Source organism: Drosophila mauritiana, chromosome 2L (assembly GCF_004382145.1).
Source record: "Drosophila mauritiana strain mau12 chromosome 2L, ASM438214v1, whole genome shotgun sequence".
Lineage (NCBI taxonomy): Eukaryota > Metazoa > Arthropoda > Insecta > Diptera > Drosophilidae > Drosophila > Drosophila mauritiana.
Window position 1 is genome coordinate 9,314,850 of NC_046667.1, and position 26,827 is coordinate 9,341,676.

A 26,827-nucleotide genomic window follows, 5' to 3' on the forward strand; every position below is an offset into this window, starting at 1 on the left:
CCTCAAAACTTACAAAGAAGACTTGAAATACCGATATATCGACAGTTGTGCCATCCCTAGAACAATCGCTCTCTGTCTTTTCCCCATTCATTTTATCACCATTCGCCTTTTGAAATCCGAATTCGACGGATGGTAAAATTTTGAGCGGTTGAGATTGAACCGAACGAATTCGCGTCGAAGTGATTGAGCCAACTTTTTTGTTGCTTTCTCGTGGCAGCCAAACGAAGAAGTGTTGAATTGATTTTGTGATACTTTCGCGAGAGAATCGCTCCGGCGGGCAAGTGCATGTGTGGGTGTGATCAAACATAAATAACGTGCAATTACGGGTCAGTAACCCAAACAAAGAAGTGATAAGAGCGCAAGAGGTCCTTGATGAATACGAGTGTAAGGAGTGATAAAATAAAATCTCCTATTTGCCCTGCATGCGTGTGTGGGTGCCTCTCACCTGTTTGTATGTTTGTGTGTGTGCGGACATCTGTTCTGTCTCGTCTTCTTATGTTGCCGTCCGTCGCTCTGTCTCCCCATCTTCCTCCGTCCCTTTTCGACCAGACTCGTCTCGTCTCGCTCTACATAGCCACCAGGTAACGGTGTGTGTGTGGGGGATTACAGGGTTGCTCTCTCTCTCTTTCTCCATCTCTCTCTGCGTGGTAAACGATTTGTTGTTCTTTCATAATGCAACAATAAATTATTCAATCGTGCCGCAAAATAAAAAATTATTTTTTAAGATGGCGATGACATAAATATATTATCAAAATGATATTTACAACATATGTATGTATGTTTATCCTTTTCTGTAGTCCAAATGCAATTTTATAATTTTGCAAAAACACGAAACAAATTTTCAATGTTCGAACAGCAATTCAATGTCAGAAAAAATTAGTGTGAGAATGACAAAGACGATGGAATAGTTTTCTTTTCAGGGAGAGACCTGTTTTCCTTTTAAAGCACTTGTTACAGATTCCCTTTTCCCCCTCCCCCAATTTTTGACTCTCCTGCTCCCCCACTGAGTTTTCCTTTGTGGCGTTTTCTCGTGTTTTCTTCGTTGTTGCCTTTCAATTGATTTATTTTTGCATAATCGTTCATTGCCAGACCAAAGCAACTCATAAGCAAGAAAAAAAATAAAAACGCACGCTAAGTACAATTGACACATGTGTTCAAGTATAGATATAGGTACAAATGTAGGTATATATAGTACACACATAGTACGCACATTTTTACATTTATATGTACTATAGAAGCGCAGATAGATTGTGGCATTTTCGAGTAATTTACAGAGCCATGCTAATCGCAAAATCATATTCCAATTGGATGCCAATTCTTAGATTTTTGTATTTCTACTCTCCGAGAATGATGCAGTATCTTCGAAATTAACAGTTGAACACCCGAAAAAACTGGTTTTTCTATCCCAGCTCGCTGGATTTCTCACAGCTCTTCTAAAATTGAGTGTGACAAGTTCGTGTCAATATTCAATATTCAATCCAACCAAGAAATCAATGGAATTGGGTATTTGAAATGAGTTGCTTAAGTAAATGTCGCAAATGCTTTAAGCTAGCATCACAAACTTTGCACCAAAATTAAAACTTCCTAAATATATCGAAAAAACGATTCGTTTTATGATGTAGCTTATGTAGCTTAGCACTAAAATAGTAAGATTTTAAAGAATAAGTCATAATTCTGAAACACCGTGTTGCAAAATAATATAAATACATTCACTTGTCCGTTTTTAGTAACAATCAGACAGGTGTTCAGATTTGTTTTTATCCGATTTTTCCTGCACTTATACACCTTGATGTGTGATCCCAATATTCGTATGTGTGTCTCGTTTCGTTTCTTGCGCTTGGCTGGCGCTGACGTTTCATCTCTTTCTGCTGCCCTCGTCCCTCTCACGCTCCCTTTTGCTGTTGGTAGCCCCAATTAGCTGGGTTTTCTTGCCAAATCTTAGCACGTAACAAAAGCAGGCGGGTAAAACACCAACAACATTGGGGTATAAACATAATCGGGTGATCGCGTTACGCTCTCTATCTAACGGTGTTTGAGCTCGACTCTCTCAATCAAGCAAACGTAAACCGGTTAAAGCAACGTCTCATTTAAACTCTCGCTCTCTCTTGAGAGAGAGAGAGAGAAACAGACAAATCGCGCGATTGTTATTCTTCAATAAGTAAACGAAATTATCCAATAATTTTCAGCAAAACAAATATGTGCAATTTTAATGCGAAATAATTAGAGGAATCTCTTGTGTGTGTTTACAAATAAATCAGCAAACGAGTGTGCGAAATAATCTCAACGAACAGTCAAATTGAATGAAAAGTCGTCGGGAAATTTGAAGGCAAGGAGGAAACGCAAGGAAAGCAAGTTGAAGGTGAGTCCTCACGAAAGTATTTGTTTTGATTTTGCGATTGCTTCTTTCGCTCGTTTTGACAACTTGTCAACGGGTTTTGCCAACTTCCCACACACATGGCCTATGAAATCAAGTTGTTGGTTGGCATTGCAATAGGCCAAATGGGCCAGATGGCCAGATATTTATTACGTGACTTATTTTTCGCCCAAAACCCCTGAAACTTAACTGCCATGGTGACGAAAATTGAAATCGAATCGCCGAGTGTGTCACACAATATCAATCAAAGTCGCTGAAACAAAGCTTCAACAGCTGAAACTGCAGTTCGATGTAATGGTCGAAAAATCGACGGTGGGAAAATCGATTGCAAAGTCAGCGATTGGCAGGACTTAAGTGCTTCCTAACAGTAAAACTTTGCCCACGAGGGCATTCAACCTAAGCCGAAAATCAGGACCTCCGATCCCATTCCGATTCGATTTGTGACACGATTTGTGTTTTTTTTTTGTAAAAGGTTACTTGTTGGTACGTTGTTTGCCAAAAAGATAGTTAGCAGTTTATTGAATTTAATAAGAATTTATCAGATTCGCTTGACTATCTGCTGCTAATTGAATGTGGCTCCTTTTGTATTTCTTTTAGTACGATTTAAAGAATAATTTATATGATGCATTCAGCAGCTGCTTCCATAGCCGTTAAAACTTTTTATATTGTTTCCCAATTTCCCGACTATATCGTTTAATTCGTTTATACCAACATTCAATTCGCCATGCATTTGGTTTTATGTACATTTGGTTGCATGTATCTTTGTATCTTCGCCAGTGAAATGTTTTCGTCTTAAGCTCCGATTGCTTTGGCTTTTGTGCAAGCGCTGAATGAGTTTTCACATATCGTCTAATTACGGCTTTAAGCGAGCACTGAGTATAATTTCATTTAAAAGTCATCGTTGGAAAAGTTTTCATAATCTGAAAGCTACGCGAGACGTTGTTACATCATAAACGTACTTGAAAATTGATTAATTTTGTGTGAGACGGCGCAGATGAAGGGAATGGATAGTTCTGCAATTAAAAGGGAACGAAAATATCAATTAACTTTTTACACAACGTCGGCAGAAAACTTGAAGAAGTTGAGACGGAATGTTTACTTGGGCAGACTGTGAAAAGTGGAAATTGCCTCCCCCAATATGGTCGTTTTTGTTTACCGAAGGCACTTAAATGTTCTTTTCAAAGTAGCAATTAAAAAGTCGTAAAAAACGAACACACAAAGTGCCCCAGAAATATTGGCAAAATGTATACAGCTCAGCTATTTGTCCAGATGTTTACAGATTTGGTAAAGTACCTAAATAATATAATAGTTTTTTTGGGGAACTGCCCCATTTGTTGGAAGCAGTCACGGCAACTGAATCAAGTTTTTTTTTAGGGTAACTAGACAAAAAACGCACGAAATTTCTCAAATTCGTCATTGACTCTTGTTTTCATTTCTCATTCTCAGGCGGAGAAAGCTGTTTTTTTTTTAAACAATGCCAGCAAAAAACAACGGCGATCAGAAATTATACAAATTTCGGTTGTATGGCGTCGTCGAGCAGAATAACAACAATGATAACCATTTTAGTAAATTCACCAAAAGTCGGTAAGAGAAAAGGCCCAGCACAACGAAACTGGTGTTTTTTGTTTACGTTAGTTTTTTCTTCCTCGACTGCTCGCAAATTGCGTTGAACAGAGATTTAGGGCCACCCATCCATTCATTCGTTCATTCATTCATTCATTCGCCGACTCGTTTACTCGTTCACTCGCTCACTCGTTCACCTATTTGTTTAATTTTTCGTGTGTAGTTTTCAACTTTTCCTGTTGTAATTTTTTGATTGGTCTCACTGTGTCGCATGTTGGCGTTTTTAGGTCGGTTCCAATCTGTGTGTGTTTTTTTTTCGCCCTGCCTGCACACGCAAATTAAAGTTTAGCCCAAATATATATGTGCCTTTCCACTTTTCCCGATTTTTTATTTTCATTTCAAAACAATGGCAATTAAAGTTTCCATTTTGATTTAAGCATTTTTGGTGCTCCTACCTATGCGATTTGAATTTAAATGTTGGCCTGGGCTCTGTTTACTTTCTTTTTTATTTATAAATTCGAACCTGAATTTTTTTTCGGTAGCTTCTTAGCCGAATTTAATGAGCTGCTTTGGTGTAGTCATACATATTCACGAATCAAAAGCTATGCTTGTTCCCATTTCTCCGTTAGACTCTTCTAAAGACTTCTCTCATCCCATAGTTTCTGGGGTCCGATGTTTGCCTTTAGATAAACCCGCCCTTTAGATTAAGTCCCGACGAGAAGAAGTTAAACAAACTGGCAGAAAAAACAAACAAACAAGCGAATGTAAAGCTCTTTTCGGGAATGTGATGATGCTGCCCAATATAATCCGATCTATTCCAGCTGAAAACATTTTTGATCTGAGGAGAGGTGGCACATACGTACATATCTATCTTATGTATGCACATTCATATGTGCTCTGTTGATTTGTCTTCATTATCAGCTCGTTGACTATTTGCTTCTGATTCTCGGGTAAACATAGAGCAGACGACGTGGCCGTGATTGTTTGTAGTGTTTGCTTTTTTGTGGTAAAACTTATTTTTAATCTTTGAGCATACAGCGCGTTGCCAAGTCGCTCCTCCAACGGCATTTTCTGCCCACCACTCTGTTACACCCCCCGGAAACCAACATGGCGTATGAGTTATTTTCGTTTGTTCGATGGGCGCAAGTCGATCGGACGCTTTGCACATTTTATGAACGCCTTTGACATTCAATAAACTAAGATAGATACAGCACACTTTTATCATATTTTGACAGTGAAGGCAGTGGTTACTCATTCCTTGACAGAAAATCAATATAATAAGCTCTTGTTTAGCACATTTGTATTATCTTCGAGACCGAAATGTGTAAGCTGTCTCTGTGGAGATGTTTCTAAAAATAGAATACATGCAGTTTATTCCAACAAAAGTAGTCTACTTTATATATATATGGTCATATAAAGATGGGCATATTTTATTCAGGCACTGCAGCGTGTTTATCTCAGATATATTGACGCATGGCTCCTGTTGCGGCTTCCATTGTTTCTATTTTAATTATTCCGCATCTTTATAATTCCCAAACATGCGTCAAATGCCCCCGAGATGCAAACACAGGCAGATATATACGTATATAATGACTATAAAGGAATATGGCCAAGCTTTGGGAACTGGTACGTGAAATGATTTCAGCCAAATGTTGGCTTAATAACTGTTTTTGTTTGCTTCTGGCTTCCCAGAGCCATATATTCATTTCCTTTATCCAAAACCCCCTATCCCCATCGCACTTTTCTCGTTTCCCAGGCAAGTGTCTTTTGTTTTATCAGCTGCAGAAAGTTTAGTTGAATAAACAAGCGAACGCCTTTTTTTTTTTGCTTTGAATATTGAGTTTTGTTGCGAGTTTGAATTATTGTAAGGGAGCCTGTGACGTCAAACTGCAGCGGGAAATTAGCAAATGTATGTACAACTGGTATTCAATTTAAGATTCCCAGATTGATCAACAACTTTCAATGATGCTTACTCAGCAACAAGGTTAAGGCATTTTGGCTAATGTAATGTCAGCAAACGATTGAATAACATTCTTATCTGGCTTAGTTGATTCTCAGGATTTATCTGTGTCACTCCGCTTGAGTTGGTGGCACTTTTCTTGAAACGGCCTTCATAGCCGGTCTAACGAGTACCAATGACCAATGCGATACAGCCGATGCAGATCTATATGTAGCCAAAGATACAGATACCGGTTTGCAGAAACACACCCACTTGAAAAGCTGCCATTCAGTGCAGAAATGTCCAATGTTCATGAGCACACGGAAAGATATTATAGATGGAACTTAATGTATTTCCTCTATTGTATTATACAGATATAATACTGCTGATTTATTTACTTTAAACTGAAGAAATTGGATTAAAGCTTTCTTGTTTTATATTTTCTAGCATGATTAAAAATATCTTATGATTGCAAGTTACTATGTAAGTCCCATTTCAACCGCGAATAAAAAATATGTAAAAGTAATGTCTTTCATAATTTCAAATTAAAACTGATTGACATTGTTCCCTGACATTTCTCTCAATGTGATTAATGGCCGGAACGTAATTATGACAAAGAATCGGTCTTTCTTGGAGCCTGAGTCTGAGTCTTGACCAGATCGTGAATCGATCAATTACCGTGAGAGAGGCCAAAGCTGTACCCTGGCCAATAATCGAGGTCAGCACTGTGTGAGTGGAGACAAAGGGGCAAGATCAGCGAACTTTCCAGTGGTGGGAGATGCGATGATTCAAATGGGGGCCACCTTATGAGGCACTCGCGATGGGATGAGATCTTGGGCAATAAATTAATGCACAGTTTCCCGCCACTCTTGGCACATCTCGCATCTCATTCGGTGACATGTGACTTTTGGCGACTTGTGCAATTAAGAGCAGCAACAACAATGGCAAATGTGTCGCAGTCGCAGCCCCAGTTACAGATATTGTAGCTCCGTTCCATTGAAACTCACTCTTCGTGCCAAAACTCAACTCAACTCGACTCGACGCGACTGAACTGAACTGAGCTGAGCTGACTAAGAGGCTTATGTGGCACTCCGTTGCTGTTGAATCTCTGTGCTGGCCTGTAATCCGATCCACTCCATCTAACTCACACCGATTTGGGTGCTTTGTTGTGCTTGGCAAGACATCTGGGTGGGTGGCTCGAACACTTCGCGGAAGCCCCTTTCATTTGGGGCCAAACCGAGCCAAACACCAGCAAACCGATCCGAGCCAACGCCATGCGAAGTAATTTAAAACAAAAAGCTTAAAACGAGTTTGTCGAATTCCAAAAGCCAAATAATTACACGAAACGCATTCGAGTTGCACCAACCACGAAGCTAAGCCTTTGGGGCTTTGGAAACTTGAGGTTGCATTCGAGTGGCCCAAAAGAACCCGTTGAGTACTCACAAAACCATTTGGCAGTATCGGGAACGAAGAAACATTTCAAAGAAACGATACACCCAATGAAGCCTTTTTGTACGAAATCGAAGAATATTAACATTTAACAGAATGGCGTTTATTACAAACATAGAATATATATATGCTTAGAATTCGTTTGAGGTAAATTATTTCAAATTTATATAAGTTTTTAAAATTTGCCATGTGACATTTCAAACTGTAGCAATTATCTTTTAATTATGCTCGGAATGCAAAGTTAATGGTATTATTCCACTTGATGCGGCATATAAAGCCATGATAAATCGCAATCCGAATCAGTCGTAATTAAGACGCGTGGTATTATGGGTTTAGAACCGATTCCTACAGTTCCCCCTTCGTTTACCGGATACCTTAGGACTCCGACTTGTCCATCGAACTTACAGTGGGACCCTTTGGTTAAGATTTGTCTTCCAAACTTGGATGTTAAAAAATATGTGCCTAAGGGAGTTCTGAACCAACCGAATCCTCCGGGCTTACCTGGGTCACCGTGGAACACGCCTGTGGGAATACCGGGAAGAAAACCTGGAGTAAGTTCTGGCGGTGGCACCAAAGAAAGTCTTGGAGGAATGCCTGTGCAACGTCCTGTTGCGAAACCTGGCGGTAGTTTTGGCGGAGGATCTGGGAGAAGACCTGAAGACAAACCAGGAGGTAGTGCTGGCGGGGGCTCTGGTGGAAGTCCTAAGGATAAGCCTGTAGAAAGTTCTGGAGGAAATCCTGCAGCAAAACCAGGAGCAGGTATTCCGGAGAGCAAACCAGAAGGTAGTTCTGGTGGAGCTGCTGAAGGTGGAGCTACTGGAGAAAATCCTGTTGAAATTCCACCAGGAAAACCAGAAGATAGTTCTGGCGGAGGCTCTGGGGGAAGTCCTCAGAATAAGCCTGTAGAAAGTTCTAAAGGAAATCCTGAAGTAAAACCGGCAGGAATTCCCGAGAGCAAGCCAGGAGGTAGTTCTGTCGTAGCTGCTGCAGGAAGTCCGGATAAGAAACCAATAGAAAGTCCAGAGGGAAAACCTGGAGGTGATAGCGATGGCTCGAAAGGACGTCCCGGAGAGAACCCGATTGGAAGTCCTGTAGGAAAACCAGCTGGCGGAAACGCTAAAGAAAATGCAGGAAAACCTATAGGCTCCGCTGGAGGAACCACCAACAAAAATATCAACAATATTAAAATAAAACACAAACGCTAACTTTACAAAATGACGTTAAAGTGTAACTTCAATGAATGAAAAATATTAAAACAATGTTTATGTAATGCTTTTAAAATTTGTTTTTTAGTTGAAAAATTAGTAAATTGAAATAGGAGCATTAAATAATTTAAATAAGATTTAAAATCATGTTGAATAAAGACTTTATAATGGTACTATATATGGTTGTATTAATCAGTAACATATTACGTAGTCTATGAATGTAGGTCAGAGGTTCAAGCAAATAAACAAACTCGTATCAACAATTTCCAAGTTTTATATTTCAATACGAAGAATCCTTATCTCTATGTATTATTGAACTATAAAGAGTATTTGAAATAATTTTCAATACTGTTTCAAATATAACTAAATTGAAATTTATCAAGCTATATTTATATTTATCTGTTTAGTTTAAGGTCTAATTGTTGTTCTAATTCCGCAGTAAGTTGCCTTGAAAGTAATCGGCATTAAATTTGACAACAAACAGCTGCGTAAATAACCCGGAGCCTTATAAGATCGCTGTGCCATACTTATCAACCTTAAGAAATGTTCGTAACTGTGCGCATGGGAAATCTAATTGTTTGTTTCGAGATACACGTCCGCAGTTTTATCGCACTGTTGTTATAGTGTTTCGCCATAATTACTCCGGACTAAAAAAGTCAAAATGCCCATTTGTATCTTTTTCGCCACTTGTTTTTCTCTCTCCACTTTTGTGAAGGAAATCTTGCGCAGTGTAGAGACTCTTATCAGGAAAAATATATAACAACTTTGAACAACACATCTCTCCTCAGCACTTGTATCAGCAAAGAAATAATTTTTCCGTAATTAGTTGCTAACGATCGAAACATTTCTGTGGCTTCGGTTCTATGGGGAAATTTACACTCCAGCGCAAAAAGTATCTTTGCAGCTTTTTATCTACTAGCACAGAAATCGGTTGGGCAAAAAAAAAAAACAGCAGAAAATCGTAAAAACAAAGCTAAACAAAAACAAGAAAAGAAACCGCGCTCGAAAAAAACTTGTTTTGTAAACTTAACTTCCTGTATGCGAATCGCATAAGATCGCTTATGTATCTGTATACCTGGTTTATGCATACAAATTCACAGATATGCAGTTTGGGAATCGAGTATGGTAATGCACTTGTATTCACTTTCCATTTACTTTTGATTGTTCTTCGAAAAATGTCATTAAGATTCTAAAAATGAATTTGACGGCCCGCTTGATGATTGAATGAACAAGTGAACAGCAGAAAAAAGAGGAGAGAGGGGCAGTAAATGACTCAGCCCGAGTCCAAATCTCCCCAGTTTAAACAAGTTTCTTTATTTGGCTATGACAGGCTTTCTGGCTCCAACTCGGACCGACTGACCTTTACCATTTTGGCCAAGGAACGCATGAGATAAATCTTGCTTTCAGCTTTGCACTTGCTGTATCTTCCTCTTTCTCGAATGTGTCGTCTAGATTACTTATTGTCTTTTTATTTTAATTACGTTAGTCATTCACTCTCCGCCGTCTTCGGAAGTTCAACGTCCTGTTCCAGACACAGAAATATATAGAAATAATTCTGGGCTTACTTAGAGAAAGAATGACAGAAGCGTACTGGGGAAACCGTGCGTGATCTGCATCTTCATGGTCTGTGGAATATCCCGCAAAAAGGGCGTGAGCACGGAACTAATGCCAATTGATCAAGATCAGGCCACAATGTGCACTATAAAAAACAGTGATATTAAATCAGCTACGCTCTCTGAATAAAAATTAACTTGTTTGCGGAAATGAGTATTTCAAGTGCTGTAAAATTCAATTAGGTAACTTTTCCATTAAATTGTTAAGGGCTTCTTGTTTCAAAAGCTGTTTCCATAATCCATGTCACTTTATAATTATGCAATGTCCACCTGTCACTGGCTGTCCTGCATTATGTTTAATATTCGAAAAATGCGAACTCAACTCATTTTGATGGGTTTTTACTGACCGCTTTCACCGCTCGGACCCTAGAAATCCTGTCCTCTCTTGCCGATGAAAAATTTCATAAATGATGTCAATTTTCGGGACAACTTCCATTTATGTAATGCCCTTTAATACCCAAAGAGTTGATTCACCTTCCATGTCGCTCCTTAATTAACTCACGTTGTGCAATTCATGCGAGAGTTGTTTGCGACAATCATACATTCGATAAATTATAGCTCGAAGGGGAAATATTTTGCACGATGTTTTTTATTTCCCGAGATAGATCCGATTAATGAAAACATTTCCGATTGTGCTCCAATTATTGAGGTAATGCAGCAGTGGCATCATTAAAGCTTGTTCGTTCAGTTAGCTGATCTCTGGGGTAAACATTTCCTGCTACAATCGCGACTACCTCAACGGGAACAGGGTAAAATTTATATTTGGCAATTGGCCAGAAGAGTGGCAAAGTAAGTAAACCAAAAAAGTTGGCTCTTTCGTCATTCTTTTTATCCTGGGACAGATGCTGCATCTGTGACACCAAAAGCCTCTAGAAAAATGGAAAACCTAAAAGGAGGCAAAATGAACAAATGTGGAACATGGAAGCAATAAGCGGCAGCATTTGTGGGTCAACGGGGGAGAACGGATTCGATACTGGGATGAGGATAATTGATTAACTGGCCAGTGGGTAAATTGGTGCACACCAGCCAGAATGCAGTGCCTCCTACAAATGGAAGCCTCTAAATCACACTTAAGCGGTCATCCATCCAACCATAAGGGTGAGCCACCAAGTAAATCCTCAATTAGTCGCCATTTGCATGGGTTCCCAGCTTCGTTAGGAGGAGGAGGAGGAGCTGGAGGAGGAGGGACTGTCTTATAGAGAGGTGCCACAAAGCAGCAGAAGTAGCTGTGTATAGCACAATCACCGGCATTAGCTTTTTGCTGATTTTCATTTTCATATTTCTACGGAGCTGCAAGGCTTAGTAAATCGATAAATTTCTTCCCTTTCAACGAATGCGTGCGAGGAGGCGTGTTCAAGTGGCGTCGCCCCCCATTGTTGATGTAGCCATAGCTGCTGGTCCTTGGCAGTATCGCATATTAATGAAAGGAAAATCGCCCGACAAAGTGAGCAACTGTTACTGCTCTCACCCGGATGGTTATTGCGATGACAATGGCGACGCCATCGGAATCTTTTTTGCATCTTGACGAGGGCATTGCAGTTTCATTAGCCCTTCCATGAGCGGTTCGGTTGTGCGGTCTTGTCACGCATTTATCGGAGATGGGAATGGGGCATAAATTTGCAAAGGATTGGGAAGGCTTCACTCCTTTTCGTCGTGTCACGGAGCAAATGAAGCATAACATCTTTAACATACAACTTTTCAGGGTTTTTATGAACAAGTTCCTATAAGTCAGACATCTCGCTCAATATTCTACCTTTAAATGTTGGTATCGATTTTAGAATGTCTTCTACTTTTAATATTCATTGTATGGAATGGAATGCGTTCTCACTGATCCCTTGAATCAGTTTTCTGCAGCTTTAAAACAATCAGTATGGCGTCACGATTGCATCTCGAATAAGGACATCCTCCGCCAACCCAAGGATGGGCATACATCGCCATCATGCTCACATGGACAAGTGGCTGAGTGTAGAGCTTGCTTTTAATAGAAGACGGCGTCAGCGAGCATCCTTCTCGTCCTGCGGAAGTCTGGGCCAGTGAAATGGGTGGAAATGTGGGAGGAGAAATGGCGGTACTAGGTGGGTGGTGGCTGGGTCACCGCCTTCCGTAATTATCTTTCTCCCCTACTTTTTTCACTCCATCTTGGTCGCATGTTGCAGCGACTCTTCTGTTTGGGCTCAATTAGTGTGGCAATGGGGCGAGCATTTCAGGAAGTAATTGTCGGCGTCATCAACTGTGGACTTGTACTCCATGGGGGATTGTGTGTGGGTGTAGGCATCCGTGTGTTTGTGTGAAAGTCCCTAATGACAGTTTCGTGGAACAAACTCTGAACCCTGAAAGTCAACTCCCATGGTAAGCCATTTATCCCGCTTCTCTCTGTTCCAGGATATGCCTCAAAGCTGATCGATTGACCGAGTGAATGATTGCGCTGCCAGTTGGTTAAATGCTACACAATGTCGGCCAAGCACATCGAGCAGTATACGAATCCCTCCTTCGAACAGGAATCCGACCCACCGCCTCCACCCTTGGGGGGCGTGGCAGATGTGGGAGCAGGCACCGCCAGCAGCAGCAGCAATGGCCACATTGCCAACGATGCCGGCACGGCAAATCGCAAAGGTCACAGGTGAGGAAATCGTTGCAGTTGCCAGCTGACATTTTCTAGCTTCCTTCTTTGTATTCGTTATGATTATTTTGTATTTTTTGAGACATTAGGCCAAGCTTTGTGGAAATACTATTTACCATTGACACTTGCCTTGGGCAAACAAACACAAATATTGTTTGCCATATCAATAATTAGCTTCAGAATGTGGGCGGGGGAAACAGAACTTCTGAGGGCACGTTTAGTAGCACGTGGATGGGCGGGTTTGGTGGGTTAATAATTCATAAGACTGCAGCGCCTTTGTGCCGTCAAAACCAATCGATAACAGTCGATTACGTTGAGTCGGTCAAGTTTGAAATATTCAAAGGCCCCCAAGCAGGAAGGAAAAGGCAAGCGTGACAAACAAGTCCAGGGTGAGCACGTGAGCTTGCAGGCTCGACTAGCGACTCGCCGCAGTCATCCGCGCGCTCTGCCAGTCGATGGAACTCCGGAAAAGCCGTCGAACGGAGAACGAGAACGGGAAGTCCTGAACTCCCGAAGTACCAGGAAATAGCCAGAGGAAGAGTCCGCAGCGCTGTGTGGTTGCAGCTGCCAAGCCAAGAAATCAGAGTGGGTAGGAGCCATGGGATGGGCCAGTTCAGTGTGTTGGCCAACAGCCCAAAGAGCTTGACATTGAGTGGGCCATGCGTCCTCGCCCTCGGGCGTCCTTGGACCGTCCATCGCCAAGTTCTAGGCCGGCTGGCAAAAAAGACACACGATACAACAGCAAGGTTGAAACTTTAAATACCCTGGGCCAAGGCGGGCCAAATCAAATTTTTATATAACATCGAAAGGACGTAACCGCATGATTAAATCACAAGTTGCAAGAAAGTTAATAGACTTGTTTTAGGGTTACAAAATTTGTTCACATTAATTTTACAAACCTAGTTTAATTCATTAGTATATATTCGTATTATGTAGAAATAAATGAAGTCCTCATAAGAAACTCATCATTTGGATTTAAACACAAAACCTTTACACAACTATAGATAGTTTCATATAGTACACATCCATTAAAGATTAACCTATTAGACCGACCATATCCAACAATATCCCAATAGGCAGGCGGCTTGTCATAAAATGTTTGGAAATTAGGTTAAAATTGAACGTTTTCGACGACTTTTGGGGTGGGGTATGGCAAAAACCCACTAAAAAATGCAAAAAATAAGCGCCTATTGTCAAATCCCTCTTGTTGATCTGACCACAGAAACAATCTCACTTGCAGGCGGCAGGAATCCATGTACCAGATGACCGGCCTCTACTCGGAGACGAATAGCGGCGACGACAGCAGTATAGATGCGGCCCTAGATCAGGACAACCAGCCCCATGCCACGTCCTACCTGGCGGGGGATCAGTTGCCGTCGGCAGTTGGCGGCCCAGGAGGTGGACCCCCAGTGGTGGCCGACAGCGTGACGGTGAAGTGTCACAGTCGACAGGCATCGGCGGGCAAATGTCCGGCTGATCCGGAGGAGGACTTTGACGAGGAGCAGTTCCAATCAGGCGATTGCGGCATTCTCAACTGCAGACCTTATGGAATCCAGCGATTCGCCCGCATCAAGATCTTTGTGGTGCTGCTCTCGCTGCTGGTGATGATGCAGCAGGCACTTAGTTCCGGTTACATTAACTCCGTGATCACCACAATCGAGAAGCGCTTCGAAATCCCCTCCAGCTACTCGGGGCTAATAGCCTCTAGCTATGAGATCGGCAATGTGATCACCGTGATCTTCGTTAGCTACCTGGGCAGCCGACGACACATTCCCGTGTGGATTGGAATAGGAGCTGTAATCATGGGCATCGGCTCGCTGGTGTTTATGGTGCCGCATTTTACGGGCGAACCCAATCCGGGAATAGCGATCGTCAATAAAACCAGCGACAACATTTGCAAGAGTGCCTTGGTTAGAGATCAGGACATGGACCTGGGTCGCCTGTCCAGCGGACTATCCAACCAACCTCTGGCGCCGCACACGCTGCGCGAGGACAACTGCCTGGAGGGCAAGGCCTCCACCACGGGGCCGGTGTTACTCTTCGTGCTCGCCCAGTTGCTCCTCGGATGCGGAGGCAGCCCGCTCTTTACGCTAGGCACCACCTACGTGGACGATCACGTGCGGACGGAGAGCTCCTCGATGTATATCGGATTCATGTACAGCATGGGCGCCTTTGGACCAGTAGTGGGATTCCTGCTTGGTGCCTATCTGCTTTCTTTCCACATGGACTCGCTATCCTCCACCACCATATCAATCAGTGAGTACGATCCCTCCTAGGATCCATTTGCAATAAGACTGCAAAGGAAGTCAAACTTTATGAAACTTGATCTCTTGCAGCTCCCGGCGACAGACGATGGGTGGGAATGTGGTGGGGCGGTTTTCTGCTATGCGGAGTCATTCTGCTGGTGGTGGCCGTGCCCTTCTTCTCCTTCCCCAAAGTGCTTGCCCGCGAAAAGAAGAAGATACGGAAGAGCAGCGTAGTGCAACCAGTTTTGCCTAACAACTCTAGAGCCACTGTGGCGACGGATGAGATGGGCAAGGTGAAGAAGCTGGAAATTGTGGCCGTGACCAGCAAAGAGGACCAGTCGCAGGCGCCACCCAAGGTGGACACGGGCTACGGAAAGGACATCAAAGATATTCCACAGTCGATGCTGCGTCTGGTGAAGAATCCCGTATACATCGTGACCTGCCTTGGAGCCTGCATGGAGCTGATGATCGTCTCTGGTTTCGTGGTCTTTCTGCCCAAGTACCTAGAGACGCAGTTCAGCCTGGGCAAGAGTCAGGCGAACATCTTTACTGGCTCGATCGCCGTGCCTGGAGCTTGTATTGGAATCTTCCTCGGTGGCTGTATCTTGAAACGATTCCAACTCAAGCCCAAGGGTGCCGTCCAATTTGTCCTGATCACAAACGTCATCTGCTTGGCCTGTTACGCGATGCTATTCTTCCTCGGTTGCGACAATCTTAAGATGGCTGGCACCACGATTCCATACTACACCAGCAACAAGCATGGATCTACTTTGGAGCAGCCTTTCCAGGTCAACCTCACAGCCGCCTGCAACTTTGGCTGTGAGTGTCTAACCAGTGAGGTGGAACCCGTGTGCGGTAACAATGGACTTACCTATTTTAGTCCTTGCCACGCCGGCTGCACGGCCTTTTCATCCACATCCAACACCAACTACACCAATTGCGCCTGTAAGTTTGATGTGACTTCTATAAAGTATACCAATTATATTTATATAATTTTTATTTTATAGGTGTTCGCGCCAACATCTCGAGCAGCATTTATCGTGGCGCTGGTGGCAGCCAAGCCCAGGCTCTCAGTGCTAACGAGAACTTCGCCGAGGTGACGGTGGTTCCGGTGGCTACTGCCGGTCCATGTGCCACGCCTTGCCGCACCATCTACCCGTTCCTCATTCTGCTATTCTTCATGACCTTTTTGGTGGCGTCTACGCAGATGCCGCTGCTTATGATCGTGTTGAGATCGGTATCCGAGGAGGAACGTTCCTTTGCCCTTGGCATGCAGTTTGTAATCTTTCGACTGTTTGGATACATACCGGCTCCCATATTGTTCGGAAACCTAATCGACTCTACTTGCATTCTCTGGAAGTCGTCCTGCGGCGAGAAGGGCGGTCGGTGTCTCATCTACGATATTGAAAAGTTCCGATACAAGTATGGATATATCATAAAATATATGAATATATAAGTTTTATTTACATCTATTTTTTTTCAGATATGTTGGACTGTGTGCATCTGTAAAGCTGATTGCCTTGTTTATCTTTATGGTGGATTGGTGGCTGGTGCGAAGGCGCAAGCAGCTTGAGAAAACGAAGCCGCTTAACGCCAGCGATCCAATAATCGGATCCATCATTAGCCTAGACAAATGTAAGTTTAGTGCCGAAATGACTAATTATCTATATCTATATAAATTTATATATCTTTCATTTTCAGTATTTGAAGAAAAGCTGTCGGGTGCCGAGCCGTCTACTGCATTTGTTGGTGGTGGAGGAGAGCTGATCATACCCACAGATATACTTCGTCATTCCCGCAATGATTCACGCACCATGCAAATGGATTATTGGTAAGTCCTATCACACATTTATATTCAAGGACTATGGTCTTAACTAATTTCCTTTCCTAATTGCAGCTACGATAAATGCGGTCATGTGGTGACACCGGCAAACACCTGCAACCAGCCACAGACCAAGTCTAAGAAACACTTCCGAAGTGCCTCTTGTGACGTGAAGATGATCAAGAGCTTTGCCCGGGATCACAACTCATCTAGCGGACCTGCTGATGCGGCTGGTCAGGATGCTGGTGGTGCCAGCACAAAATACAAGAATCTCAAAAAGTTCCAGGCGCACACGCGCAATCACTCGACAGACCTACACGACCCCAGTCAACCCATCCGATACATTCAGAACCAACTCCGGCCGCAGGACTGCCCCGAAGAGGATGATGACGAAGAGCTGACCACCGGATGCGGACACTTCGTTAAAAAGCACTCCCGAAACCACAGCTACGACCAAATCTACATGCCCAATAACATACGCTTCGATGCGGACTTCCTACGACACCCCCATTCACATCACAATCCCAAGAAGAATGTGAATGTTTTAAAGAATGTAGTTTCGGATATGGGCAAGCTAAAGAATTCAAATGAAATAGAAGCTGGTGGAGCTGGATCACGTGGACATTCCCGCAACAACTCGAAGGATTTGAACACCAAAATTTCTAGTGCAACTCCTGCTTCGGGTCAGGTAGTAACGGATGCCAGCACTACAGGCCTAAGTGTGCTGCGACATCGGCGAACCAATTCCAAGGACTTAAATTATCAAGTGCTGCCGGAGTCTGCTCCCTCCAGCTCAGTGTCAGGGCACGCACATCCTCAGCACGCGCGAAACACGTCGCACCACAAGATCCAGATCGATGACGATCGAAACGAGCTCATCAACGACAATGACGACGAAGAGGAGGAGCGTTCCGCGTGTGCTTAGTGCTAGGCCATGTAGCTATAAGCTAGGATTTTCGATTTGTGGCAACATCAGCAATGTCTCCATTCCTGGCGGCAATCGCCTCATCGTACTTTGAGTGTGTGTGGTTCATGCCCGTTTCCTGATGAAGTGACTCATCCCTCAGCTGCTCATTGTACTTACGACCGAGTGTTCAAATCTACTAATAGAAGGCATCTGAAAAATAGAAATCTTTTGATATATGCAACATTCAACCAGAATTCGAATCCGAGTCAGATACGATTACGAATCCTTGCAGATAATATTTATGTAACCAGGCGTTAGAATAGAAATCCTAGAAAGCAACTAGCATATTTTAGGGTAGGAGTAGATCGTTGTGATAGGAATATTTTGTATTGTATTTTAGTGGAGTGTAGATCCGTAAAAAGTCGATTAAGTGTTTGAACTGCTGCATACGTTTCGCTTTATTTCGACTTTGTGCAATCTCGGTTTCGAAGTTTAACGATTGACTGAGAATCAGTTGGCGAAAGAAAAGAAAAACGAATAGCGAATTACAATGTCTTAATAATCCGAACATTTAACCATTGTCAATGGAAATTGTGCTGTGAAACAATTTGTGAGTATAGAAAACAAAAATTAACGAAAACGTTGAATAGAAAGTGAAAATACGCTGAATGTAATTCTTATGCAATACATCATTTAGAGAATCTTTGTGGACAAACAAGCGATGGGTTCGAATGAAGAATAGGTCTGGAATAGTTTTACGAAAAATCCTAAATTCCCTGTTTTAATGGTAGCGAGAAAATCAAGTCTAGCCTAGATTTTAAAACCGAATGATGTACTTTAAATGCGATAATGCCTTAAAAATATCAATTAAATATACACGAGGATAATATCAGTATCTCAACTGAAATGGGAATCCAACCGCTCCATCCGGTTGTTTTCCTACGCACTGCCCGAGTGCAAGACCCCAGTAGTCCTAAGTGATGCAATCTTGGTTAATTAGTAGCAACTATTTCTATGTTTACACCAACCAGCCACATACAGTAGGAAAGGAGGCAGAGAGCTCCTCGAGCACTATATAGATACATCCATATAAATAAATATATGTATACAACTGTACGTTAATAAGTACCTACGCGTAGCTAATAATTCGTATCGGGATATGTGTTTGTACAACATAACTTATACATTATTGAAGAGCGATTTTAAAACAGACTACAGAAAGTGAGTCTTAGGTGCAAAAAATCATATATATATCATATATATGTTTACTCAAAAAGTGTGTTTAAGGAATACATATTTTTACTTAGAGAAATATTGCAAATAAACTAATAAGGACATGTATGAAATGAAAACAATGAGACTCCTAAAATGAAAAACAAAATAAACCAAAACTGCAATAAACAAATCAATTTGTTTTTTCTTAAAATTATATTATTTTAAATAGCGAATTATTTAGTTATTTGAAATTTTGGCTCAGTGGCGCCCCTACCAGGTAGTGCTCGATTTAGGAACCTACGTTAATGGTGTGACCATACCATAATGCTTTCAATTATCTTATAGCCAAGACTCAAACCTAACGTACTTTAAATATAGATAACATTTTTATTACAAATTATTTTATAAATTTTATTCACCGTATAATATTTAAATTATCATTGTTATTTAAGCAACAAGATGAGCAAGAATAAATGATTTTTATCGAGCCTATCTTTTGATGACCATTTCTGATGTATTAATACAAAAATACTTTTTAATCTATTTGGGTTTAAATTAGTTGAAAAAAGAAAAGCTTCTTAGGGGTAATTAATTTCTTAAGACTTAAAATTTCATCGATTTAGTAAGTTCGCAAGCAATCGAATAACTTAACAAAGTAACTCTGCCAGCGATATCCACGCAATTCAACTCGCTGATAGCTTATCTTTACTGTTTTCAGCAACAAAAGATTTTTCAGTAGCTGAGTAATTTTTACCATTACGGATTGAAGTAAAACAAATCGATCGAATGGAGAAGCGTGCTACATCTACCATGCAGGTTCTCTATGCAGAACTGGCAGCCGGTGCGTATGAGCAATGCCGTTGCGTATACGCCATGTATTGAAACTCCTTTGCAGCAAAGTCCAGAAGTGCTGAGCTGGAGGAGGAGAACATTTTGCTGCGCCATCGACTAAATCGCGCGTCTGCCAGCCACAGCACCAATGCGGCCATAAATGTGGAGGCCAAGATCATGGTCTTCCAGTTGGAGGAGGAACGAGATCGTCTGGTGGAAACACTGCAGAAGCACAAGAAGAAGTACAACAAGCTGCACGACGCTTATCTGGAGAAGGTGAAACGTTGTCGTGCTTTGGAGGAGATGTTTAAACGGCAGAAGACGCTTACAGGCTTGGTGATGAAGTCCTCTTTGGATCAAAGAAATGCAGGTGTGCTTTTAAATGGGATTTATGCTTAGAATTAGATCAATACTCTTAAATCCTGCTAGAACAACGAATGGCGTTGGAGAAAAGACAGTCGGCCCAAAGCGATGTCAATGAATTGAACGAGCTGAAGGCCAAAGTAGAAAAACTTCAAAGAGCCCTTGATGAGTCATACGACATTATTGACGAAATGGATTTTGAACTTGAGAGCGTAAGACCCTTTAAAACTTATTAGTTAACTTAAGTAAAAATGATTCGTTTAAAGGTGGAATTACTGGAAATGCAAAACCAAACCCTACGGGACGAACTAGCCGCTTTTAAGGCAAAATCAGAAGCAGGAGCGACCAGTCTTGCTGCCTCACTACCCAACGATGACGACCCACCGCCCAAATATGAGGAAGACTATCCCGGGCAGCATCATAAAGCTATGCAGGCCCGGCGCTGCTCCTCTAGCAGTGAATCAGATCCCAAGGATGATGATGCCGACGCAGAAACCATGGAAAGAGCGGCTTTAACCCATAGTGTAAGCTTAAATCATAAATCTCATTAATTATGATGGTTCTGATTCTACATATTTCCAGCTCATACAAACTGTGGAAACGGAGAGCAATGCCCTAAGACGGGAACTGTTGAGATCCCGCTGCCAAAGAACAATACGAGCCAAGTTGGAGAAAGAAAGCGAGGCTGCTGATTAGGATAAGTGGCGGGATTAACCTTATTTAATAGCTCCCAGCCCAAAAATAAACAACCAACCAATAGATCATAATGAGTAGTAGCCATACTAAAGCTGATGAAACTGATCACTAAGTTTACGCACAGAGAGCAATTACTAGACGGCTGGACTAACCCAGATTCCGAGCCAACTACGCCTAACAAGTGCACATACCAGAGTTTGCTTTTAAGGTTCGACAAACACGCTCGGCGGCTGCGTTAAATCAAAACTTTTGCGATAGAGTAACCCGGTTTCTTGGAGTGCGCGCAGAGGAAACTCGTCTAATGGCGATTAATTAAAATATTTGCTAATGCCATCAAACGAGTTGCGGACAGATCAACTGCCAAAGGATCTGGCCTCCGAGCTGTGAAGGTTCCAGCCCCCGACTTCTGCCCCCATCCCATCTCCAATCGACGTGGTGCGCTATCCATCCATTAAAACATGACAATTATTTTTATGACTTAATGCAGTCGGAGGCCTTGTTGCCCAATGCCTAATGTTGCAAATTATTGACAAAGTAAATTAATCTCCACATTTGTTGGTTGGACCAGACAAACTAGCGCGACACCTCTAAGATCACCGAGCTCTCCCACTTGCGGCATATTCATTTGGGTGCTTATCGAATGTGCGTCGCTAAAGGAAAAAATCATATGCTCCATGGGTAAAAAAAACTCTAAGATTTTATAAACTTAACACATTAGTTATGAGTATAATTTTTAATAAAAAAATATAATTCTTTTAAAAATATTAAAAACGATTTATGTAGTTCTTATTATAGGGATAATAAACTTTACAGTTGGTTACTATTTCGTTCGACTTAAAGCCTAACTTAGTTCTAATTTTTTGCAGTGCATAGTGCATGGCTAGTGCGAACCACATTTTGCATATTTCTTGTTTAATTATAATTTTTCGGGGCTCACTTAATGAGCGCGCTCCACTTGGTCGGCGATCTTGTTTGGGAGGCGCGTGCCGCAAAGCGACACGACACTTTGGGTGGATTGCCACATCCAAGTCGGATCGAAGCGTAGCTCTGGCCTGGTAATCAGTTGGCCAGCTCGTATATAAGCAGCCTAGGACTACCCAGATTAATTACTTCGATTTCGATCTTTGTCGAGTGCATTTCAATACCCAAAGAGTTCTGAAAGGACCAAATACCACAAAATGATGGGAAAAGTGAGTGGAGAGAAAAAAGAGTGCGATACAAAGGATTCTAATGCATAGAGTGGTGTCTTCCTTTTAGGCTACCTATTTGTTGTGCCTGTGCCTGGCCAGCGCCGTTTGTGCCATTGAATTGCAGGCGGAGCCTGACTACGGACCAGTGGCCTACGAGTTCCATTGGTCGGTGAACGATCCCCACACCGGCGACATCAAGAGCCAAAAGGAGTCCCGCAAGGACGACAAGGTCGAGGGCGTCTACGAGCTGATCGATTCCGATGGCTATCGCCGCATAGTGCAGTACAAGGCGGATGATCACAACGGTTTTGAGGCGATTGTCCAGCGTGAGCCCACGGACATCAAGATACCGCTGCCTGAGCCACCCAAGAAGCTCCTGGCCGCCAAGATCCTGACTCCCGTGCTGCCGGTGGCGCCGCTCGTCCACTACGCCGCTCCCAAGGCCATCATCAAGCAGGAGCTGTCCGCCGGGAACTATGTCTCCGTATCCGGACCAACAGCACAGTACAAGTACTGAAAGGATCTAGTGACTGACTTCAGCTGCATAAACCCATTAGGATCCCCGTCTCGACCCGGGAAAACTCACTGCCATACATCATAATTTAGTTACAATTAAGACAATTGAGTGTACATACAGACAGCTTACATTAACCTACTATAAAGATGCATCCCATTCAATCTGTTCGCAGAGGAACACAAAAATCTTGGATTTTTAATATGGGAAATATACTTAAAAGCTGAGTGACGGTATTCCATTATTATAAAAAACAAATGAGTAGTTGATATAAGTGAAGATCAGTTAAGAGAAATATAAGCCAAGTGAGCAAACACCACATTATGCCAGTTCACAAGTGTGACACAAAAAAGTGGAAGATTATTAAAACCAAAAAAAAAGTGTTGAATGAAATGCTTGACTTAGTTCAACTCGATTGTGAGTTTGGCTTCTTCAGTGAATTCGTATCATTATATTTGCGAATTGATGTCTCATAAAATGATGCGTCATGATACAGGTGGCTTCGATACTGTGATAAGCATAAACTAATGCTATCGCCGCCAGACGCGACATGGCCCATAGATGCCTCTAATCTCACGTAGCTGCTGTCACTTTGGGGGCGTCCAATTACCGGCGCAGTCGACGTCGTCGATGGTGATTCTATTGGATTTGGCTAACGCTCTGACCAATGGATTCATGGAGCATCAGTGCGAAAATGGTCGGCTGCCCGGAGACACGACAACTACTGGTCACATTGCTATTGGCCCTTGGCTTCTGCCTGGGAGGCTCAAAGGATGCAGTTCCGGACGCGGATGCCAAGTGGATGGCTCCACTCAAGCAGTATGGTTATACGGCCCAGCATCTGAAGAACAAAGTGGAGCATGGTGAATTCACCACATTCGAACTGGGCACCCCCAACTACCAGATCCTCAATCCCGAAGACGAGCCGGAATACATAACTGCGGATCAACCGCATTACCAGGAGATGCTGAGGCGACTTACCAGTGGTCGAAGTAAAGCTGACACCATTGATGTGGAAATGGCAAGTCGCACAGATACGGTTCGCGAGACTTCCGATCAGGGTGAATCCAAAAAACCATCTAAAATTCAAGTGCCAGTTAAACCAAAGTCACAACTAAGACAAAATCGCTGGGAGAAACTAAGAAAGCGCAGCTCCATCGAAAAAAGACGTGACCACAAGGAAACCATGGAAGCTGATGTGCGGGATGAGCAAAGTTTCTTCCCGGAGATTCAGGTTTACCCAGGTTTACCCTTCCAAAGTCGTGTAGCCAATCTTAATTAATCATGAATAAGTCACCTCATCCATTTAAGTGATCTCTTGTGATTCGGACAATGAATAAATACTACTCGGTAATTTGAACAATCGTAAATATTTTGTTTTTAAAGTACTTTTTTTTTTAAAACTACTTTAAATAAATCAGAGTTCTTTGCTATTCTTCTTTGTAAGGCTTAAATTTTAATTTGAATGCCTTGTACTTACAATAATGAAAATAGTGAAGTTGTTTATTTTTGTTAAAACAAAAAAGATTAAGAGCTGGTGCCCCATTTTTTTAGCACGTTTTCCGCAATATGTTTAAAAAAAAATGACCTAGACATGTAATTACATATGTTAATACTATTGACCACAAAATGTTAAAGATACTATTATTCAAATCAGTGAAGATTCTGTACTCAAGTTGTAAGAAGATAATTTAGGTATTGAGCAATATCGCTTACAATAATAGCATTATCCATAGTGTACGTGTAGAACTTGAGTTCCACGAAATTACAACCAAAAATTGATAAGTCAATCGACCCCAGACGTTAATATCAGATCTAGGCCGAGACCCAGAAATTATAAATCCCCAAACCGCTGGTAATTTTGTGCAGAACCGAAAAAAAGCTCATTGCGATCGGAATGGTTTTGGTTATTTATAAAATTAAAGATTTCAAGAGGATTGTTAATTCGGGCTTATGAGAAATTGAACAGACCAAAAAAATGCATTTTGAAGTTCGTCTTTCTCTTAAAGGTTATTGTCATGCCAAAGGTCATACATAAATATGTTTGCTATATGTTTTTGATTAAACAACTCTTGTCGCGAGCACTCCATGCTATCGACGAGTGCGGGCAGAAATGCTTGAATGTGTATTACGGAAGCGGCGGCATCTGGCGATTGTCTTTACCCCCGGGCCCATTCCGGACCGCCACGCCCCATTCCGAGCCGTTTGGGGCGTTTGGAACGTGACGCGGTCAACGCTTCCGCGACCCATTTGCTCGGCGTTGTAAGAACGAGAAGAAGAAGCTCTCGGCCAGCGCAGCGTATTTAAGAGCTATTCAGCAAAATGCATGAAAGAGTTTCGCACGCGACCGACCAACAGCCAACAAGTGCCATCCATCGGCGATCCGGGACAGAAATTCCAGCAATTGTGGGGAAAGTGATCGAGCGAGCGAGGGAGAAATTCAGTTGAAAGGTAGGGTAACGGGGTCAATCGATTGGGAACGATTCCGGCGCAATTCTCTGACCCATTCTAAATCCAATATTCTCCCCCCTTCAGATGTTCGAACGCTGCAATTTATTGTTTATGGCCGTGCTGATGGCATCGGCACTATTGACCCAAGCCCATTTCCCGGAATACTGTGCGGAGTGTGAGCAGGAGGTGTGGGAACAAGTGCCGTGCAGCGAGGTGCCCACAACAGTGGCGCCAACCACAGCCGGAGGCACTACGTTGAGGCCACCGACCACCACCAGCAGCCCGGGACCTGTTTACCCAACTACAACCAGTGCCCCGCCCACGCCCACGGATTACACCACCCAGCCATCGGCGTACAAGAAGTGCTACTGCGAGTGCAAGCTGGGCTGCAAGGAGTTCTGCCGCAAGGTGATCTCTTCCGAGCCCAAGCAGCCGCTCACCCAGATCTCCTCCATCGGGGAGTATGCCCCAGGTGGCCAGGTGGAGTACACGCATGTCCATCAGCGCAAATACTTTCCCAAGTACGGAGGCGAATCCTATGGGGGATTGGTAGGCCCAGTGGGCGGACCCAAGGCCTATAAGCCATATCCATTGGTCTACGAACAGGCGGCATCTGCTGCTTCACCGGCTTCCATTCCCTCGGTGGCTTCCTCTCCAGCGGTGGCCAACATAGCTGCTCCTAATTACACGCTGGAGGAGTTGGCCCAATTGCTAAGCACTGCCTATGGCAGCAATAAGGGCTACCCAGCTAGTGTGCCATCTCCACCACGTCTTCAGCTTCAGCCAGCTCCCTCCGTTTTCTACTCCCCGGTTCCGAGCTACGGAAAGCAAGTGGTTCCACTCGTGAGCAAAGTGGCGCCGGCACCCAAAATCTCCTCCAGCATTAAGTATGCCGCCTCAGCGGTTTCATCATCATCGGGTGTGTCGGTGGCCAAGATAAAGACTCCCTACGAGGAGAAGATTGTGGTGGCCACCCCGTCGCCCATTTATGAGAGGTCCACATCGTACCCTATTGTTGAAGCACCCAAGGAATACTCGGCGCCCCAGACAGAAATCTATCCCGTTGTGCAGAGCCAAACGGAGTCGTATCCCAGCCACACACCCATATATCCAAGTCCCACGGAATCCTATCCCAGCCAAAAGGACTCCTACCCCAGCATCACAGAATCATATCCCAGCCAAACTGAGTCCTACCAGCCTCGTACGGAAGCCTATCCCGTACCCCAACCGGAGGTCAAGCCATATGGTGGTCCCGATTCTGGACCCGATAAGCCATCGTCCACCTTCGACCTGGCCATCGATAATTATCTGAAGGACTTCGGATATGGCAACCAAGGAAGAGGATATGCGGACTACTGAAGTTCCATACGTTGTTTTTAGGCTTAGTCTAGGCTAGAATGTTTTCTAGGTATCCCATTATTTATTAATGCACTCCCCGTTTCCTGTTGACTACATGATGATTAAATAAATTATTAACAACAAATTCTAAATATTATGGCAATACTACTAAAGTTGAAATAACTAAATTTCGAAAATATTGCATACTTTTGGGCTATAAAGAATCTGTATGCTGCACCTCTTTTAGTTCCTGAGATCTCGACAATCATACGGGCACAACCAGATCGACTTGGCTATTGATCCTGATCAAGAATATATATACTTTATGCCTGTTACACACTTTTCAACAAATCTAATATACCCTTTAACTCTTTGAGTAACGGGTATAACCAGCGAGTTTGCTACCTTTGAAAAAACGATCATTTATAATTCGGCTTGACGCATTTTATTATTTGTATTTAAAAAGTTTTCTTCATTTGCATTCATTTTCG

At 42.8% G+C, this 26,827-nt stretch overlaps 6 protein-coding genes across 9 annotated transcripts; all 6 read left to right on the top strand.

Moving 5' to 3' along the window:
- Positions 1-95: 95 nt before the first annotated feature.
- LOC117145137 (solute carrier organic anion transporter family member 5A1) lies at positions 96-19,113 on the top strand. 4 transcript variants are annotated; one of them, XM_033310700.1, is made up of 9 exons: positions 96-384; positions 2,187-2,359; positions 12,526-12,763; positions 14,004-15,019; positions 15,100-15,954; positions 16,017-16,431; positions 16,493-16,644; positions 16,711-16,840; positions 16,907-19,113. In XM_033310700.1, exons 3-9 carry the CDS (start codon positions 12,594-12,596, stop codon positions 17,754-17,756), a joined length of 3,588 nt encoding a protein of 1,195 aa, XP_033166591.1. In that variant the 5' UTR covers positions 96-384; positions 2,187-2,359; positions 12,526-12,593; the 3' UTR covers positions 17,757-19,113. The 4 variants fall into 4 exon arrangements, with proteins under 4 accessions (XP_033166591.1, XP_033166668.1, XP_033166748.1 ...); XM_033310777.1 differs by having other exon boundaries at positions 96-326; XM_033310857.1 differs by lacking the exon at positions 2,187-2,359.
- LOC117145382 (collagen alpha-1(I) chain) lies at positions 7,561-8,595 on the top strand. The gene has a single exon (XM_033311053.1). It carries the CDS (start codon positions 7,652-7,654, stop codon positions 8,528-8,530), a length of 879 nt encoding a protein of 292 aa, XP_033166944.1. The 5' UTR covers positions 7,561-7,651; the 3' UTR covers positions 8,531-8,595.
- Positions 19,114-19,651: 538 nt separating the features above from the next.
- On the top strand, positions 19,652-20,914 carry LOC117150789 (daple-like protein). The gene is made up of 5 exons (XM_033317834.1): positions 19,652-19,794; positions 19,849-20,154; positions 20,214-20,359; positions 20,414-20,671; positions 20,730-20,914. The coding sequence occupies exons 1-5, from the start codon at positions 19,740-19,742 to the stop codon at positions 20,841-20,843; spliced, it is 879 nt and encodes a 292-aa protein (XP_033173725.1). The 5' UTR covers positions 19,652-19,739; the 3' UTR covers positions 20,844-20,914.
- A 1,044-nt stretch (positions 20,915-21,958) lies between these two features.
- LOC117150463 (pupal cuticle protein Edg-84A) lies at positions 21,959-22,696 on the top strand. Its single transcript, XM_033317358.1, has 2 exons — positions 21,959-22,033; positions 22,101-22,696. The coding sequence occupies exons 1-2, from the start codon at positions 22,022-22,024 to the stop codon at positions 22,548-22,550; spliced, it is 462 nt and encodes a 153-aa protein (XP_033173249.1). The 5' UTR covers positions 21,959-22,021; the 3' UTR covers positions 22,551-22,696.
- Positions 22,697-23,214: 518 nt separating this feature from the next.
- LOC117149113 lies at positions 23,215-23,907 on the top strand. Its single transcript, XM_033316746.1, has one exon. The coding sequence runs from the start codon at positions 23,215-23,217 to the stop codon at positions 23,827-23,829; it is 615 nt and encodes a 204-aa protein (XP_033172637.1). The 3' UTR covers positions 23,830-23,907.
- Positions 23,908-24,865: 958 nt separating this feature from the next.
- Positions 24,866-26,467, top strand: LOC117142242 (adhesive plaque matrix protein). Its single transcript, XM_033306098.1, has 2 exons — positions 24,866-24,998; positions 25,083-26,467. Exon 2 carries the CDS (start codon positions 25,083-25,085, stop codon positions 26,355-26,357), a length of 1,275 nt encoding a protein of 424 aa, XP_033161989.1. The 5' UTR covers positions 24,866-24,998; the 3' UTR covers positions 26,358-26,467.
- The last annotated feature ends 360 nt before the right edge of the window (positions 26,468-26,827 follow it).